The sequence below is a fragment of the Enhydra lutris genome, unplaced genomic scaffold, assembly GCF_002288905.1.
Source record: "Enhydra lutris kenyoni isolate GAN:26980312 unplaced genomic scaffold, ASM228890v2 scaffoldscaffold138, whole genome shotgun sequence".
NCBI lineage: Eukaryota > Metazoa > Chordata > Mammalia > Carnivora > Mustelidae > Enhydra > Enhydra lutris.
This window is the reverse complement of record NW_019154222.1, coordinates 3,773-23,995: the sequence shown is the minus strand read 5'-3', so window position 1 is coordinate 23,995 and position 20,223 is coordinate 3,773. Positions and strand designations below refer to the sequence as shown.

The following is a 20,223-nucleotide window of genomic DNA, read 5'->3' as shown; positions in this document are numbered from 1 at the left end:
CCCGTTTTTGGGTTTCCCCATATGCTGATCTTCACATGAAATCAACGCAGTGAGAAACGAGTCACACGTCCCCTGTAACAACGTCCATTGTGCTCATGCTGTCCCCCTCTAGCCTGAGGCCAGGTGCCTGTGTCCAGGCAAGGGCACCCCTCTGTCTTGTGGGTCTCCCGAGTGCTCCCGAAATGCGGCTAACTTGGGGGCAGCCTGACCGCACACTAAGAACACTGCGATTGAAATCCAAAGCCCAGAATCTAGTTGTGGCCCTGCCGGGTAGCCGCTGTCCTACCGCCACAGACTCTTTCTACTTTCTTGGACTTCGGTTTTGCCTTTATAAACGAGGGGTTTGGAACTAGAACCCTGTGTAGGTCCTTCCCAGCGCTCTTACCCGAGTCGAGGGTTCTTCCTGCACGGACGGCAAGTTACATCGTGCTTGGTTGCCTTGGATGTGGGCTGCGGGAGAGCGTCTCCGCTGCTTACGGATGAGGGAAACGCTTTAGGGGAAGGGCAAGCCTTCAAGGGTGGCAGGTTTACACCCAGCTTAATGGTGCTGAAATGTAAATCACCCTGCAAATGAGGAAAGCTTAGAACAATGGTGACTAATCCAGGCCCTCAGGAAGGGTGGTCACATCCCTCTAAAACATTAGCAGACTTTCTATGAAGCAGGCAGGCTTTTGCATAAGAATGGAGTGAAGCTTCTGTCCCTGACCCGCAGGAGAAGAGCTGGGAGCTCCGGGTTCTGCAGACACACTGATCCTTTCTCCTTCTCTCCCAGGGTTTTCCAGGAAACACAAACGCGGACAGCGTGGTGCATCACCCACTGCGGCCTCCCCTCGAAGCCAGGTTCCTGCGCTTCCTCCCCTTAGCCTGGAGCCCCAAGGGCAGGATCGGGATGAGGATAGAAGTGTACGGATGCACGTACCGTAAGTGCTGTTTACCCCTCTCCCCGCCCCAAAATCAGTGACAGAGGGACATGCTCTCGTGGCCAGGCTGAAAACCGAGCTTGACTTGTTTCTAACTTTTTAGGCATCTGTGTGTGATTTTGTGGAAAGCCTGGATACTGCTGTCTTTAGTTACTTTAGTTGAACATAGAGGTGGGCCCGAACTGAGCCTTGGAATCCGAGATTCCCAGAAGAGAGCAGGGTAGCTGTTTTAGAGTGGGTGCGTCATCCAAACAACGAGGTCCAAGTCAACCACAGCAATTCACTGTGATGGATGGTGTCGTTCTTGGGCACTGAGGTGACCCTGGTGTGGGGACGCAGGGGACAGCCGGTGATCTTGTTTTCCCCATAACCCAAAATGACTCTGGGCTTCTCCCATATTCGCTGCTCAAATCCCCACTTTCCTCGACGTGAACCCTTGTTTGAACATCACTTATGTGTTGTGTCTTCCCTCTTTTCCCCACTGATGAGCAGAGGGACAAAAGTCACAGCCAGTGTGAGCGTGAACACAAGCAGAAATGCTTCAGTGACGTCTGTGGGGAAATCAACTCTACTGTTGCTGTTTTGATGATTTGGAATATGCTGGAATTTTTAAAATGAGCACAAAAAGAAAAAAATATTAAAAATTTCTAGAAAACTGGAGAATAACCCAAAGAGTATGTTGGCTGGGAACGTCGTGGGAGGCTGGGTTTTTGGTCACACTTCATTTCATACCTGAGCAGAGCATTAGCTTTGCCGAGAGGTGTCAGTGAGGTCTGTCACAGGCGGAATGTTTAATATGTCAGATCCTACCTAGCAGACATTTTCTCATTCAACAACCAGACCGGCCAGACGGATCTGGTATGGCCTCGAGGGAAGAACTAACTTCACCGTGGAGACATGGAGATGTTTGCAAGAGCTATTCCTTACTGGACCTAGGATTTTAAAACTCTGTCTTCCCCCCAAATTTGGTTTTCATAACTATTATATTATGCAGGCTTTCATTTCTTTGTTCCCTCACATGCCATGTCAGAATTTATTGGACACTTGCTATTTGCAAAGTGTTAGGGACTGGATGTAGGGGGCCCTTCTAAAATGATTGGTTTTCTTTGTCAGGATTTTATGATAAGTCATAAAATTGTACAAAACAAGTGTAAAATATTGGAACACGATCCTGGGACCTAGGAAGGAGGGCGATCAGTCAGTTTTCTTTTTTTTTTTTTTTTTTTTTTTTTTTAAGATTTTATTTATTTATTTGACAAAGAGAGATCACAAGTAGACAGAGAGGCAGGCAGAGAGAGAGAGAGAGGGAAGCAGGCTCCCTGCTGAGCAGAGAGCCCGATGCGGGACTCGATCCCAGGACCCTGAGATCATGACCTGAGCCGAAGGCAGCGGCTTAACCCACTGAGCCACCCAGGTGCCCCGATCAGTCAGTTTTCTGAGTGAAGGGCTTGTGGAGTGAGCTGGGGTAGGGGGGGCTTCTGGAGGGAGGAAGGCAGGAGCGTGCACACAGTGGCTCTGGGACTCTGGGCTTCTGTGGTCTCGGGGTACAGGAGGATGTGGGTGCTATGGGGCACAGGGAGCCGCTGCAAAGCAAGGATACCATCGCCCCTTTGCTGATCCCACAGGCAGGGAGACCTTCTGGAGGTGGGGCTCACCGTCCCAGAAGTGACCCCATCCTAGATTCAAGCGTCCCCTTTCACCTCAGCTCCACCATCTTCCTGAGCTCTGACAGGTTCTGTTTTCACTCCGTTTCCAAACTCTGTCTCTGTGTTGGTCTTTCCATGCAACATTCAGCGGAGATGGTTTCGCGATGCTGACTGCCCTTTCCCCCCTCTTTCCATGGGCCATCGCCTTCCCTCCTTTTGTGTCTGAGCTCCGTGAATGTGCTCACTGTGGCAAGCCGCTGGGACACCTGAGACTCCGTTTTCTCTTTGATCCCATAAAATCAGCTTCTCCTTCCTCCCATTACTCTGGAAACAACTTCAGGTTTACTAACTTCAAAGCAGAACAAGGTCTTTGATGGCGATTTGCCGTTAGCCTGATGTTCTTCGTGAGGCGGTACCACCTCCTTGGGGGAGAGGAGATCCCAGGGAGATCAAAGCTGCGGGCCTGGTCCCAGGAAGGACCTGCGTGCACCCTAAGTCAGCAAACACGAGCTGTGCACCACGGGGGGCTCCTAGCCTAAAACTGTGGACCGATATCAGTCACAGTGGCTCGCAAAACTACGTGGCGTCCGTGGTTTACTAGTGGAGCTTCTGTCTTGTCTTTATTCTTACTCTTAATAAGAGCAATTGTTCAAGCATAGAGCTTTGCACTTTGTTTTTGACAGTAATTGTATATGATATGATTTATCGCCCAAAGTGCTAATTATTGCCCCCCCATTTCTAGTCTCACTGCTCTGTTGATATTGAGAACATGTCCAGATTGCTTATCTTGGCATATAATGTCTCTTAGATGCAGTTTCTCTCTCTGGTTTCACTTCTTTAAACTCCAATTACAATGATATTTGCTGTTCCTACGAACACCAGGCATTCTTCATGGCTTCCTGGGGTGGCACACACACGTTCTCTACCTGGAAATCCCTCCCTTCCCCCAACTCCTAGACTGCACGTGGAGTGTGTGTGAGCTCTTCTTAGAGTCCCATGCCCACCAGCAGCCCCGCGGAAGGGGGGCGTCCAGGGCCATCTTCCCACGGACTTGTTCTAGGTTTTGTATCCCACTCTGAAAAGGTTTCCGTTTGGGTGTCCTCCGCTTTCTTAAATTTTCAGTAACATTTACACACTCAGATCACGTTGACATCCTTGACGTAGGTCTCTGTAAGCCACAGACACCGACACTGGCCCAGGTCCTCCTTCATTTCTTTTTTGACTGTTATTCTTCCCTGGGGCAACTTCTGCTCCTTCTTTTCCACTTTGACATCTGTGTTCATGGTCAGTGTCTTCTCAAGTATTCCCTTGAGCTTGTACTAGTCCCATCCTGTGGTGGTGTAGTGTCGTCTTGTGTTCATTAGTGTGTTGTTTGTCTGAATAAGGGAAGAGAGAGAGAAGAAGGGGAGATCAGAAGGGGAGAAGAGGGAGGAAAGGAGTGCACGAGTCCTTGGGAATACGGACTATGTAGGCACAGAATGGCCTACACCATGGGGACCTACCAGTCTTCCCCGTGACACTCTGGTCCCGTGTCAAGTCAGGCATGAAAATAAAATTGGGAGTAAAACATGTAATTGGCCATTTTAAAACATTGTATTTGTCTGGGGCACCTGGGGGGCTTAGTCAGTTAAGCATCCGACTCTTGATCTCAGCTCAGGTCTCTATCTCAGGGTCATGAGTTCAAGTCTCACGTTGGGCTCCACGCTGGGCATGGAGCCTAGTTTAAAAAAATTAAAATATTGTGTTTATTTAAAAAATGTACTGACTGTTACAGCAAAAATTTATAGGTTTTGTTTAGCAACCTCAAAACACCCTTGATATTTATATATTTCTATAAATATGAATATATATGTAATATAAATACATATGTAATATAAATATCATAAAAATTTAAATGTCCATAATTAATACAAATAACCAACTCTAACATACTTTTATTTGAATAAAAACTCCAAAATAATGCATTAAATTACCTCTTAGCATCACACTTAACTTTACAAGAAGGTTTGTGAAAAATGTGTTCGTACGTAATTCAACTAATTAAATTATTGGGGTACTTGAGATGGAGGTCACTTATTATGAATCAGAATGGGAACCAATAGTTTTGTTCTGCAAGAGTGCAGAACCTACATTCCAAATGGAAAATGTGATATGATACTTCATTGAAAATACGAAGTGTTTTTCCAATTTATATGATTTCAATTTGTAATTGTTAGTTTTCTTGACTGGGGCTCTATTTTGATGCTATCACCAACATGGGCATGAAGGTGAGGGAACCTCTACTTCTATAGATGGGCTGTCCCCCATCTGCACTTGGAGAGCTAGCCGCGCTGCAAACTCACTGAGCTAAGTCTTCTCTGTCCCATAATACGATGTTCTGGTTTAATTTTTTAAAAAATCTATTGCCTTTAAAAATGGTATATGAGTCACATATGTTTAAAAATGTCATTTTATGGGGCCGCCTGGGTGGCTCAGTGGGTTAAGCCGCTGCCTTCGGCTCAGGTCATGATCTCAGGGTCCTGGGATCGAGCCCCGCATCCGGCTCTCTCCTCAGCAGGGAGCCTGCTTCCCTTCCTGTCTCTCTCTGACTGCCTCTCTGCCTGCTTGTGATCTCTGTCTGTCAAATAAATAAATAAATAAAAATCTTAAAAAAAAAGTCATTTTATGTTTAGTGACGTGTCCGTTTGTTTTCAGATATTCAAACTCGTTCATGAACGTTTGTAAGTGAACAACATTCTGTAGAATTGATTCTCTTTGATGAGGCCTGAAACTTGAGTTTCCAGTCCACAATTCCCGTTGTAAGTCGTCCTTGTGACAGGCGCACTCTTACTTATCACGTGGGCTTCACGTTTGTCATGAGGGGCTTCTTGATCAACAGTATGGCCCGTTGTTTCAATCGTGTTGGCTGCTTTTGGGTGCCTACCTGTAAACTGAGTGTGACACATGCCATATGATTGGTAAGGTCTTACCTTCTTTCTTTCGCGACACTTCCCCAGAGAAGACCTCCCCCGTGCTCCACTTCCTCCTTCCTGACTGTGAGCTTCCTTGTCTCCAGTTTCCTGAGCAGCCCTCAGTAAGACTAGGCTATTCCTGGTGAAATGTGTTCTTTTCATGATAGCTGAAGCGAGAAGGTGAGGGGAGCACTGTCAGCTCTGGGAAGGCCAAGCCATTTCTGTCCTCTTGGGTTTCATCCCAGCATCCCAGCACCTAGTGGGTGCTACACCCATGTTAAATGAAAATACAGCTGTACTTGGGGGAACAAATGGAAATTAAGTCAGGGCAGTGTGGGGGTAGGGGAGGAAGGGAATGTGGAGAAAATGGTTTTTTAGTAACAAAACTGGATTTTCCAAAGCCAAACCCCTGCTAAGGTAGGTTCTGAAGCTACGGAAAATGGTCTGTATTGTTATTCCACAGGAGCCATAATATTTACCTATTTTTTGACCTCATAAATATAGATTCATGAAAAGCGACAAACGAGGTATATTGAATTATGCAACAGGCAGATCAACAAAATAATTAAATTTGTGATTTCCATTCTAAAATAGGGTTTTTTTTGTGTGTGCCAAGAGCTTTCTTTATTCTGTTTTGATTTTTTTTTCATAAATACAGTTCTTTCTGACTATAAAGTTGGTATTCAACTTACTCATCCTTCCAGTCCTACCATGGTCTGACTGAATCCTCTCATTTTTATTTATTTATTCATTCATTCATTCATTTCATTTTTATTTTATTTATTTATTTATTTATTTTTTAATTTATTTTCAGCGTAACAGGATTCATTGTTTGTACCACACCCAGTGCTCCTGCAGTCCGTGCCTCCCCCGTACCCACCACCTGGCTCCCCCAACCTCCCACCCCCGCCCCTTCAAACCCTCAGGATTTTTAATATTTAAATAGAAGGGTCCCCACATGTCTTGCGGTGAGCTGGTTCTTATCACGGCCACCTGTAAGCAGTCAGGAATCTGGCTCAGAAAGGATCACTGCTAATGGCACTGAGTGCGGGATGACAGGCGTCTGTAAAGGGCCAGACAGCACACATTTTAGGTCTGTGGGTATCTGTGCTCTCCGCCACAATTCTTGTTTTTTCTTTTCTTTTCTTTTTTATTTTTTAACGAACCTTTAAAAATTAGCTCATGGGGCCGTACAGGCTGCAGAGTGATGTGGGTCATTTCAGATGAAAAGAAAGCAGCCTCACATTCCAGACTTCTGAGAGCAATTCCTCATTTTTATCTGTGCTGTTTTTTTTTTTTTTAATTTGACAGACAGATCACAAGTAGGCAGAGAGGCAGAGAGAGGAGGAGGAGGCAGGCTCCCCGCTGAGCAGAGAGCCTGACGCGGGACTCGATCCCAGGACCCTGGGATCATGACCTGAGCCGAAGGCAGAGGCTTTAACCACTGAGCCACCCAGACGCCCCTATCTGTGCTGTTTTAACTCCTCTCCACGGAGCTTACCTTTGTTACCATTTAAGATTTTAGTGAAACCACCAGGACTACTACAAGATATGTTGTTTGAAGTGGTTCTGTTTTATACCATTGATGACATCTCTAGATTATAACTCAGTCACCTTCTAGGCTTAGAGAACCTGTCAAAACACATGTTAAATGTGCCTCGTAAGATAGAATGTGATGATTAGCTTGTGGTTGATTGTTCTAGGTACGAGTGTTAAGGAGCTCACTGGAGAGGAAACAAAAACACTACAACAAAAGGATTTTCAGCCCATTCTTTTGTGTTTCTATAAATCCAATAAATTTTTTACTACTCCATTTTGCCTGAGGGGACTGTTCCAGGAAATATAATCTAGGTTCTGTAGAGCAGTGGTTCTCATATGTAGTCACCAGACCAGCGGCATCGACATCGTCAACATCGCTAGGGGACACGTTAGAAAAGCAGACTCTCAGGTCCCACCCCAGGCCAGCGGAGTCGCAGTTCTGGGATGGGGCCGGGTTCTGTGCTCACCCAAAATGCCAGGACGTCCTCATCCCTAGAAGACCAAATGTTACTCTTACAAAGCTATAGCAGCAACAGGGAAGCTGGGGACAAACCTGATCTGATCAAAAGAAGCCTGATAAAATCATTTGTGGACCAAACGATTCTTCTTCGCTAACTGCAGAAGGGACATCATTCGAATTTGACAAAGGGATATGTTTTTATCAGACATTCATTTAACTATGCAATGGAGAATAATTGCTTGTTTCCATGATTTTTAGACACACGGCTGTGTTTATATATTTTCCACCATGTATGGGAACCAGAATCAAACTCCTGAATTTTCAGAAGGTGGTTGCATGAAATAAAGGATTCCTTAGAGTTGTGAACATAAAGGGTTTACTGTAAATATTTTAGTTCGTCTGAATGAAATGCAGGTCCTAACGTACATTGGTCCCAGGCTTCTGTGAAGTTAAATAAACCCAACGTCGTATCATCGGCTCAGAAGACATCAGCTTCCTGTTTCTTTGGCTTCCTCTTGTACCTTCATTTATTGCACACACACATTTGAAAAAAACCTCTTTTTCAAAAATTTGAGTGCAGCGTACACACAATGTTACATTAGCGTCAGGTGTACAACATGGTGATTTGACGATTTTATGGGTTGTACAATGTTCACCACCAGCGTGGCTGCCGCACATCCCCATACAACTCGATTAGAATATCGTTGACTAATTTCCTGGCCGTACCTTTCACACCGTGACTTATTTGTTCACTCCATGACCGGAAGCCGGAACCTGCCGCTCCGCCTCACCCCTTTACCCATCCTCCACCCTGTCCCTTTGATAGCCACCAGTTTGTTCTCTGCATTTTTAGGTCTGGTTCTGCTTTCTGTTTGTCTATTCATTTCTTTTGTTTTTAGATTCCATGTATGAGTAAAATCATACGGTTTTTGACTTTTTAAGGCACAGTAACGTCTTGTCTTTTTACTTGTGAAATATGAGAAATATGAGAGATTCTTCTGTGTAGTATGAATCCCTTTGTGCTCTCCTGTTCTGTCTTTGGTTTCTTTGACCAGTGTTCTTTTTACGTTAATGATAAAATATAACTTTTTCAATAAAGAGAATGCAAGTGACCTTGATAGTGGGAAAAATAAGACTATCGGAGAGCTGAGGGACAATGGCAGCTTCATAGCCACGATGTGCCACCGTGGAGAGTGACTTCAACTGTTTTACCAATCTTTCTTGTTTACAGGATGAGAAGTGGCCAGTACAAAGGCAGAAGCAATTGGGCTTAGTCAACAGAAGTATTTCTAGGTGATACATGTTAGGGAAAATGTCAGAAAAGGCAGAGTGGAGGTTAGGGATCTCAACTACGGGTATCAGGGAGGATGGGCAGCACCGTTTTTTCCCCTCTGCACTAAACAGACCAGAGATATATTATGTGTGTGTGTGTTTGTGTCAACTTGCTCATTTCAGTGCATGAGTAAAGATGTATTATACTTAGATTATTTTCTAATGTCTCCCACTGTAGGATCCGAGATGGTTAACTTTGATGGGAAAAGCTCCTTGCTATACATGTTTAATCAGAAATCCATGAGTCCAGCAAAAGATGTTATTTCTTTGAAATTTAAAACCAGGCAGACTGATGGAATTCTACTCTACAGAGAAGGACAAAACGGCAAACACGTCACCCTGCAGTTAGTTAGAGGAAAGCTCATCTTATCGCTTAATTCAGGTAAAAAGTTCTCAGTGGGTGTTTTCAAAAATATGCCTCTTTAGATGGAAGTATCTTTTTATGCTTAGTTTTTCAAGTTAAGTAGCTAATTTATCCTGAAACCAGAACACTTTCGAGAAAGAAAGAAGACCCTAGAAATAATTACTCTGGAGCAAGAGGCATGAAACAGAATGGTCTGGGCAAATGGAAGCGTGGTCGCTCCATGGTTGAGGTGTACTATGGAGAACACGCATGTATCCTGAATGTACTTTACTGTAACAAGTTTTATAGGTCGATTAGTGTGTAAGACCATTTGCACATGTTCAGTAGACAACCTGGTAATATTGTAAAGACAAGGGGTGGATCCCTGAAACTATGAGGTGGTGCTCTTCGTGAGGTTCTTGGAAGAAGATACTTCCAAGAAAAATGAAAATGCAATAATTAATAATAGTAAACACAAGAAAGGTGGAAGAAATCATTCCCAAGTGAGAGAAGGTTGTACATGAGGCTGACGTAAAGGCAGTTCACCAGCTCTCCAGATGGAAGTGTGCAAGGAAAGTGATTGGGGGAAGAGTTGGCCTCCCACAGGGCAGCCATGGTACTGGGTTGGATGGGGCGGTTCATTTGCTTCGCCTGTCCTTGTAGGCCATTCTAACCTGCCCTCACCTGACGCCCGTGTGACCCTCACCCTGGGAAGCCTGCTGGATGACGAGCACTGGCATTCTGTCCTCATCGAGCTTGGGAACACGCATGTCCACTTCACCGTGGACAGGCACAGTCAGCATTTCCAGGCCGAGGGCGAGTGCGACTACTTGGATCTTGATTGTAAGGTGTGAACATTTCTTTTCAAGTATTACAGATTTTGTTATTTAAACGCAACATCACCTTTTAAGAAAATACTGCTACGCAGAGAAGTTCCCTTTGCTAGTAATTTGGAAATCTGGTGAAATGTTTCCCAGAGGTGATGCAGGAGACCCACATGCATTGTTGAGATGTTGTATCACTCATAGGTGTGAGTTCTCCCCTGAGAGGAAGTAGTTGTTGAATTCGGAAAGTGTGTGGATGAAGAGCTATCAGTAGGACATGCGGCACAGTAAAATACATGTGTCTGGACGGCTTTCTGTGTTACCTCTGGTGCTGACCATGATCTGTTCCCTTGGAGATCTCTGTGTTTTAGGGCGATCGTAAACAGAATTAGCAATCTAGGCTGCTTGGAGAAGTAATCACCATACACTCCAACCTGCTTTTTCGAGGAATGAGAGAGCCAAAGTCAGGCGATTCAAAATACCGTTTCTAGGGACATTTAAAGGCTTAACGCATCCCCGGCGTGTTGCCCGCGTGTATCTAACCAGCACTGGAGGACACCTTTTGTTCTGCCGGTTCTGCTCAGCACATCTGTCCGAGCAAAGGGGATGATTTCAACATTCATTTAGTGTAAGTGGCCTCCGCTGAGGAGGCCAGCTGCAGAGCCTGGTCCCGAATGAGATTATCGATGCCTTCGTTATTCTAACCCATCAGCAGTGTCCTGGCAAAGACCCGGACCCTGAAGCTGGGTTCTGGGAAGGTTTGTAAAGTAGAATGTCATCACGGTCCGCCGCCTTGTCACCCAGATCAAGAGTGACCGTGGAAATGAACATACAACATTCCCCGTCAGGGGAAGTGACATAGCCCTTTGAGTAGCAAATTTCAAGAAGGGGTATTTAACCTACTTATGTAAATGTAATAAAGAGAGAACCGGTACATCTAACCGGTATGTCTAAAAATTCACCTGAAATTAACATGTTAATGTTAAAATAATGCCAGATAGATTGGAGGCAATTATCCTATACCTGCTGAGCATATGTGTTTTAGGCAGACAATCAGAAAATCATTAAACAATATTATTTATGTCATTTTTTTTCTTTCTAAGATCAGCTTTGGAGGGATTCCCGGACATGGAAAATCAGTGGCATTCCCACATAAAGACTTTCACGGCTGCTTTGAAAATCTCTACTATAATGGAGTGGACCTCATTGATTTGTCCAAGAAACACACACCGCAGATCCTCGTCACGGTAAGAGAGCTACACGCGGGGTCAACGGAGCAGGGAACTGCAGCTTGTCCGATGGGCCCAGTCTAGAATGTGCCTCTTCTGAAGGCAGGGAAAGTGCCAGCCATGTATGACTTTTAGTTTGTTTTTTTGACTTAATTCACTAACTAATGAACTTGATTTTTTTAATTTAACTTTTAAAATTTTAGTTCCAGTCACTCACATACAGTGTAGTATGAGCTTCCGGTGTGCAGTTCAGGGATTCAGCACTTCCCTGCGTCACCCGGGCTCCTCACAAGTGCCCTCCTCCATCCCCATCACCGGCTTCTTAACTTTTACAGGTATGTGGAAACAGACGCACGCTTTCGCAAATGCGTCATGGTGCATCTGAATAAAGACTTTTTGGGGCAGGGTCTCTGTTGGGATTGATTTTCTCTTGCTCCTTTCTCTCGTTACTGAACTCCTAGCTCAGCTGCCTGTCGCTCGCTCGAAGGGCCAGTACTCGAGAGATGAATTTGGATTGGAAAGGAATTTGAGCTTAATTTAATTTGAGGCCAGGAACCTGGGGAGAAGGTGGACTCTTGTGCAAAAGCCAGCTGCTGGGTTTCTGCCCGGCCCAGAGATTTGCAGAGGGGTTAGGAGTGGGTCGGTGAAGGGAGGGGGTGGTCTGCTGCATCTCTCCATCCCGGGCAGACTCCGTGGTGCCGGCCACAAACCCTATCTCCAGGGGTCTGGTGCCTGTTTGCTGATGTGCAGGAACGCCCCATTATTCTGCAAGGGGAGGCCAAGGCCCACAGATACACAAAGGAAGGTTAGTAAAATCAGTCCTGTGACCTAAGAAAGAAAAAGATTTGCCAGAAAACTTGCTTGACTCTTTGGAAGGCAGATGTGGCTTCGAACAGGCGACTGGGCACGTTTGGGACCTTCTCGCCCCAAGGCCAGGGGTCTGTCTGCTGTGGATCTGGGGACTTAGGTCAGCGAATAGGAAGCATGTTATCTCGAGGCAGGTGGACCCCTCAGACAGGTTGGACTGTTGTCAGGCTTTCATCCCTCCACGCAGCTGCAGGCCATCCCCCCAGGCCAGCGTGTTACTGAGCTAGCGTCTGTCCTTCCATGTTTGGTTCCTTAGACCCGAATCCTCTACACTCAGTGCACCCAGCTTTGTGAACATCGACGCCTCCATGTCGAGTGTCGTTTACAGAAATGGGATTGTTTTATGTGAGCTTTTCTCCATCTCCATTTTCCAACTCAGCGAAACCTGTGGGAATGCTTTTTTTTTATTTTAAGATTTATTTATTTTAGAGAGAGAGCATGAAGGAGAGAAAGAGAGAGGACCTCTCAAGCAGACCCCCCCACTGGGCTCGGAGCCCCACATGGGACTTGATCCCGGGACCCTGAGACCGTGACCTGAGCTGAAATCAAGTGTCGGTCACTCAGCCAACTGAGCCACCCAGGTGCCCCAATTTATAAGGGAGTTTTAGGTTTGATAGATAACCCTATGTCATTCATGATCCAAATGTTTTCTCAGATTAACCAATTTTCTATGAAATATAAAATCATGTTATGATATAATTATATATCATATATCATATATTTTATATTAAATGTTATGGGCCATGTTGAGCATATAAATGCCTTTATTGGTATGTAGCCAATGTCTCAATGTATTTTTTTTTTGAATAGCTTTGTAGTATTTGGTCTTGCTTTGAAATACTTCTGAAACCCTAGACTCTAGGTACAGTCTGAAGGATTTTCCTGTAAAAAGTTTTAAGGCAGTTTCATTTATTTATTTACTTTAAAATTGAAAAAAAAATTAAGTCTTCGACTGTCTGGGCTTTACTCTTTGTGTGGATCAGTAGTTATTTTAGGTCTCATGGGTACCCATTCGTGCCTGAGCTGTTTAGTGACCAGACCCAACCTCCGAGCACAGGCTTGAGTCTTCCCTCTCACCACATGCTGGCTGTACCTGTGGTCTCAGATCTTTCTGTGGGTCAGTCACTGGGCTCCGCTGCTGTGTTTACCCCATACCAATGCCGTATTGACTCGATTACAGTGCTTTTATGGTATATATTTTGGAGAGGAAGGACAATGTTTGGGCACATATTCCTCTGGAATTTGTGAAAATCTATCTATCTAATTTTTTTAAAAAGAATTTATTTATTTACTTGAGAGAGAGAGGGTGCACGTGCAGGGGGACAGACAGAGGGAGAGGGAGAAGCAGACTCCCTCTGAGTCCTTGATCCCAGGACCCCGGGATCATGACCTGAGGTGAAGGCAGAGACTTAACCCACTGAGCCCCCCAGGCACCCCACTTAATTGGAGTTCTTTTAAGAACTTAAGTTCCTTCCTCCCAAACACTATGATTAAAGGTAAGTTTGCTCCTGGAGCAGCAGACATAATCTAAAGCTCAAAGGTGTGTTTTTTAGTAAAATAGAATGAAATAAAAGCAACAGGCAGCCAGCGGGTCAGAGGTCAGGCTGGGGAGAGTGTGCTGGTTGACACGGCCCATGGGAGCCTCTGAGAGGTGGGCAGCCCGCTCAGGCCGGCCACACCCCTGCCTCAGACGGCTGAAGCCCAGGGCCTGCCTGAGCCAGATGTTCGTGTCCCCGGGTGACGGGTGTGTAAGCGTTCACACGACCAAGGGGGGTGCGGGAAGGTTCCCGGAGCCGCTGTCCGTGGTGCTGGGCTTCATGCCGCATGTAAACAGCCAGTGCCTGGAGGTATAAGAAATCTGTCTCCTCTGTTGTGTCCTGCGCCCAGCACAAGGCCTGGGAAAGACATGTCTCGAGATTCTTTGCCAATGCCCAGAAATGGAGGAGACAGAACTGCCCTAAAAGCCTCAGAAGGAGGTTTGCCCAGCCAGGGCAGTGTCACGGTTTCAGGGACCTGTCAGGTCAGTCTGGATTGCAGCTGGATGGGGAAGCCTAGTTCTTGGGTCCTCGCTTGCTGGTAGGTTGCTAGGAAACTGCACCTCTTGGAAAGCTCATTGTTCATGAAAGCATCCCTTCTGTCCCTTCCTAAATCCTTTTCCACTGTATTCACAGGGAAATGTGTCCTTCTCGTGCTCACACCCACAAATTGTGCCCGTGACTTTTCTGAGCTCCAGGAGTTACTTGGCTCTGCCGGGCACCACCGGAGAGGACAAGGTGTCGGTCGCTTTCCAATTCCGAACGTGGAACAGGGCAGGGCTGCTGCTGACCACTCAATTCCAACATGGGCCAGCGGCTCTCGTCCTCATTCTTAATGATGGAAAACTCAGACTGAGTCTCTCCCAGCCCGGACATCTGGCGAGGGACGTCACAGCAGGTAATAGGTGTTTGCTGTGACCACACGGTCCTCCTGTCACCTCTGCATTAAATGAGTGACTGAATCAGTAAGATACTCATAATCCTTCTAGAGGGAGCTAGAGTTAGTTCTTTTACCTTTGAACTAGGTACATCCAGGCTGTTGTTGTGTGAGTCAGTTTGACCCGAAGTTAGCTGCAGATCACACATGCCTCTCAAAAAGTTTAAAATATAGGGCGCCTGGGTGGCTCAGTGGGTTAAAGCCTCTGCCTTTGGCCCAGGTCATGATCTCAGGGTCCTGGGATCGAGGTCCACATCGGGATCTCTGCTCAGCGGGGAGCCTGCTTCCCTTCCTCTCTCTCTGCCTCCTTGTGATGTCTCTCTGTCAAATAAATAAATAAAATATTTTTAAAAAGTTTAAAAAATAACCTAGTTATAAACTGATGGTGGGGAGTTGGCAGTCCGCTTGAAACACTGGAGAACAGTAGCCTAAGTCGGAGTCCTGACAAAAGAGGCGTTGACTACGGAAGGAGCGCCTTGCCTGACCCAGGTTACCAGGTCGGATTGAAAGCCGGGAATGAAACGTAGCTCTTTGTTTCTCTTTATAAATAAAAGACAAAATCTGACCACCGGCGTAGGGAGTTCCCTTGTGGACCTCAGCAGATGAGCATAACCAGGGAGTGTCAAGTCAGATTTTGGAAATCGCCTCACTCCTGGTTTGTGTAGCTTTACAAGCTGCGTGCCTTATTAACGGAGAGATGGTGTTTTGCTGTTGCTTCACGTGAGTACACACCGTTCTCCCTTCCAACAACTGGGATTAGTTATTTAACTTTTTTTGAAGGCTGGCACTGAAATATTATAGGAATATTTTATTGAACTGATTTTTTTAAGCTTTCACTGGGCAACACATTAATTTTTGGAAACAAACCAGAGAAGCATTTTTCTTGCTGCTTTTTTTAGAAGCATTTGAGGGGTGTTTTTTTTTGTTTTGTTTTGTTTTGTTTTTGTTTTTTTTAACCTTTGAAATACAGGCCTGCCTCCGAGATACTCAGGTCTGGTTCCAGACCACCCAAATACAAGAAATATTGCAATTAGCGAACCAAATGGATTTTTTTGGGCTTTCCCTTGCATATAAAAGTTATGTCTGCAGTATACCATGGTCTGTTAAATGTGCAGGAACTTTATGTCTGGAAAAACAATATACACGCCTTAATTAAAAAAATACTTTATTGCTAAGAAATGGTGTCATGTGAGCCTTCAGCACGTTGTAATCACGGATCAAAGATCAGCATCACAAATGTCACAGTGACGAAAAAGTCTGAAGGATCGTGACACAGAGGCACAGAATGAGAAGATGCTGTTGGAAAAATGTCCCTGAGAGACACGCTCCAGGCAGGGGGCCAAGAGCCTTCAGCTGGAGAAAGGCGCGGTGTCTGCGAGGCACAGAAAGTGAGGAAGAGGAGACAGATGGCGACTGGTTTTCATTCCAAACCTTGGATGAAGTGCGAAAGCACCTACCAAACCAAGAACCAAAGTTTAAAGGCTGAGTGAGATGTAATCATGCCGGATGCCAGGAAAGGACACCCAGTCACCATTCACCCTGCTTCCAGCTTTTGGGTTCTTTTTCCAAATAGTTACCTCACTGTGTTTGTGAAGGGATCTAGAAAGGTCCAGAGTGTACAATCTAGTGTCCGTGTGCTTGTGAAGCTGGGCCAGCGGAGCGTGGTGGAAACAGAAGGTCAATGGGGGGCAAGGGAGCGTGCGTTCCCTTTCTGTAGGAAAAGACACAGTCCACCCTTTCCCGAAGGGACTCGACTGCCCAGGGCAGTGTTCACTGCGATCAGGATGGATTTTACACAAGCTGGTGGGAGGGCTGTGTGAGAGGACTCACCTCCCAGGCCCATTTCCAGAACCACCTCTGTGCTGCTAGGGCTGATGGGCTCAAAAAGTGCCACTCAAAAAGTGTTCTCCCCGAGCCTCGGGTCCTCATCTTTGGAATGACACTAGTGTGATTGATGGTAGAAACAATGATGTTGAGCCCAGGGCCTGCTAGTCAGCAGTCACTCCAAAACCTTTAGTTCTCATTATTCCAAAACTAGTCCCGAGACCATCACCCCCCCCACTCCCCGCCAAGACTGAAGCCTTTGTGGAGCTGGGGGGTGGGTGGGAGAATGAGCATCATCGTGTTCCCAGTAGCACAAACCAAAACACCCCTGCCCCTCCCTTCTCCATCCGTCCTCTGACTGTAGTGCTGCCTGGGAGACAGGCAGTTCGTTCTGTCAGAAGTGGGGAGGGTGGAGGACACACAAAAGAAACACAAAGAGTGAGAATTATAATGGGGAGAAACAGAATGATCGTAAGAGCAGGCATTTCACTTTTAAATGAGAATGTTGAATTTTATTAAAAACAGTCTTTTATTATAGAGGTAAATGGCATCTATTATCTATTCAAGGAGATATTCTGGAGTGTTTTCTGCAAGTTCTCCCAGGAAATAACTCTAAGTCCTAGACAAGTGGGGGGAGGGGGGAGAGGACAGGAGGGAATTTTAACATCAGATTTTATTTTATTTTTTTAAAGATTTTATTTATTTATTTGACAGACAGAGATCACAAGTAGGCAGAGAGGCAGGCAGAGAGAGAGAGAGAGGGAAGCAGGCTCCCTGCTGAGCAGAGAGCCCAGTGTGGGGCTCGATCCCAGGACCCTGAGATCATGACCCGAGCCAAAGGCAGAGGCTTAACCCACTGAGGCACCCAGGCGCCCCATTAACATCAGATTTTAAATGGAGTATCCTGACAGATAATGTTAGGTAAACTTCAAAATAAATACCGAATGACAAGAGTGGAAGGGACATGCCCAGGTTCTTGTTTGTGGATTCCTTCAGCTCGAGGGCTGGAGGATTTCCTTCAGGACCAGTGTCATAATGTAGGTCTTGAGTATCTAACCGCAATCCTCCATATTCTGTTGTCGGCTTTCTCATCATTGCTCATGAACCTAACCCGTGTGGGGTCTTTGCAACAGTTTTGGATTCACAAATGTGACACAGAAAGTGAGAGATGGGTGTACACGGCAAAGAGCTAAAGTCCCTGAGAGGGAGTGCTGGGAAGTACCATCGCTCCTGTTTCACAGTCTGAGAGGAGCGGAGGCATCGCGATTTTTACAGTAGGGTCTATGACCTTCTGGGTCAGGCCAGAAACATATTTCCCATGCACAGGGTCTTGAATCCATGTCAGCGTCACTGATGAGAAATGAAGCCAAGACAAAAAAAAGCTGTATTTTCATTTTTAATTGCAGTATCGTTGACATATTAAAGAGCATTGGAGGGACATGGATTTATGGGGTTGATTGGGTTCCTTGGGCCAAACTCTGATACTAAATTAAATATGCCTGGTTAACTTTCTACCAGAAACATGGCCCCATACCCCCACGAGCTAGAAAATAACTTCTGACCCTTGCAGGTTGACTTCCAAACTTAGAGGGCTCTAAGCAGTTGGCACCTTTCTCATTTGCAAGAAGTATAGGCTAATCTATCAGGACAATTCCCCAAGACGATCAAATTAGAGTCAGGCAGGCTCATTCGCGAGCTTGGGCACAACATCAAAGAAATCCAGAGTCTCACTTTGTTGTTTTCAATGAGCTGAACTGTTTGTTTATGACCTGTTTCCCAGTTGGGCAAGACAGTTTCTAGAGATTCCAATTATTCACTGTGCTTCTTCAGAGCAGTAGGTGTCTCTGGGGCCATGACAGTGGCCGTGACCTCCCCGTGGAGGGGAGGAGTCCCTTGCCTTTGGACAAATGACTTGCTTTGGCCAATGGAACATGGGCATGAAGGCAAACACAATTCCCTCATCCAAAGTTAATGTTAATATTTAAAAATATTTCCTACTGGTTTTTGTCCAATTTTAGACAGTGATTGAGTATGCACACACACACACACTTTAATGTGATGCTTTCTAAACTTTACATTTTGTTCTATGAATTTTCATGTTTTAGTAATACTTAAGTTGCTGATACATTTTTTCTAAAGAGTTATATTGATATATACGATATATTTTTCTAAATAGTCTACCAAGATTATATATAGTAATAATACGTGAAAGTAGGGATAAGATTTTATTTTTATAACAACAATTTTGGAAAATCTTATCCTTCTCAACGTCCTAAAATATTAACAAACTAGAAGAGGGAGAAGTGTGCCCTGAGCGAGGGGACTAGGATATTTGATTATGTTAAGGTTGTTCAGGATGCTGTTGTGTTAATCCGTTAAAGTCCGAGCACTGGGAGAAACTAAGATTCCACTGTCCAAGGCAGAATGTTTGGAATGTCCACTCTTGATTCTTCCTTCCCCCTTCAATTCAGCTTTCTTTCTTTTCTCTTTTTTTCTTCCTACACTTTTATGATTTAACTGAGTGATGAGAAAGTGAAACACAGTCATTGCTGTGTGCACATATGTCTTAATACTCTTAACTGAGCACAGTAATTTTTGCTAGAATATAATTTGTGTTAGAACACGACTGGCCAATCTATGACTGTGGGGATCAGATGCAAGGACCCTTTGGAACCACACATTTACTCAATGAGCCTCACTCCACAGGTAACCCCTTCCTCCTAGAGAAACATGACCAGGATACCACGTGATCTCATTGCCTGTTAAGAAACCCCCAAGCCCACATCTGTCCCAAGCCTCTCCCTTTCTCTCTGAGAGGCCGAGTTGTCCTCTGTGGTGGGTCTCCATTGCCCAACCAGCTAAATAACCTGGGGGGTTTCAGGTGAGTTCATGGTGAAGTTTGGTAAGGTGTCTAAGATCATGATTGTATTGTGTTCAAGCATGGCTCTGTGTAGCTGCATCTATAGGGTTTTTAGCAATCTTTGACCCGATTTTGTTTACTTCCAGGTGCTGGATTAAGTGATGGGCAGTGGCATTCAGTGTCCCTCTCGTTGAAAGGAAATCACCTGAGTGTGATGGTGGATGGTGAGGCAGCCGCTGTGGCTCACTCCCTGCGAGGGCAGATTGATTCAGGGGACACCTATTATTTGGGCGGTAAGTGAAAGGAACTGGTGGTGCTGACAATCAAACCATCTTTGTCTTTCCATCTCCTGCCTTTTGAGACAACCAGCAATTTTAAATGAAGGTTAATACTGAAGAGTGAGCTTTCTCTTTCAGTTTTGTCAATGAGAATGTCAAGCAAAGACAATAAATTTTTCTTAAGGATTTATTTACTTATTTGAGAGAGATAGCATGAATGGGAGTGACAGAGGGGGAGGGAGAGGGAGAGAGGATCCCAAGCAGATTCCCCATTGAGTGCGGAGCCTGACATGGGCCCAGAGATCATGACCTGAGCCGAAACCAGTAGGTGCTTAACCTACTGTGCCACCCAGGCGCCCCAGACAAAGGCCGTAAATTATGGCCTAAAATGCAAGTCTCTGGGGGGCCTTGTTTCGATGTGCATTTGCTAAGATTGGTTTTGAATTTAGCACTTGTTTTCACTGAAGTCACCTGGAAAGCTTCCAGAATGCTAGGGCCTGTCTCCATCCCTAGAGATCTGCTTTCTCTGGCTCTGACACCCAGGGAGTGGGCTCTCCAGGTGACTCTGTGCAGGCCACTCTGAGGGTCCTCACTCTCTGTCTCTTACCTTTTGTGCTTCACAGTAGGGTGTTTTCCGAAGGCCAGATAACCCTTAGAACCTTTCCTTCAGGTGTTTTT

The 20,223-nt window shown here is 45.5% G+C and overlaps 1 protein-coding gene across 1 annotated transcript in view; it reads left to right on the top strand.

Moving 5' to 3' along the window:
* LOC111139983 (contactin-associated protein-like 3) overlaps positions 1-19,963 on the top strand; it is a gene marked incomplete at its 3' end in the record, with an annotated part of 73,600 nt that extends 53,637 nt beyond the window's left edge. The window contains 8 exon segments of the mRNA XM_022492376.1: positions 773-920; positions 9,027-9,230; positions 9,855-10,039; positions 11,119-11,262; positions 14,283-14,544; positions 19,414-19,560; positions 19,899-19,918; positions 19,920-19,963. Coding sequence (XP_022348084.1) covers positions 773-920; positions 9,027-9,230; positions 9,855-10,039; positions 11,119-11,262; positions 14,283-14,544; positions 19,414-19,560; positions 19,899-19,918; positions 19,920-19,963 — 1,154 coding nt within the window.
* Between the last annotated feature and the right edge of the window lie 260 nt (positions 19,964-20,223).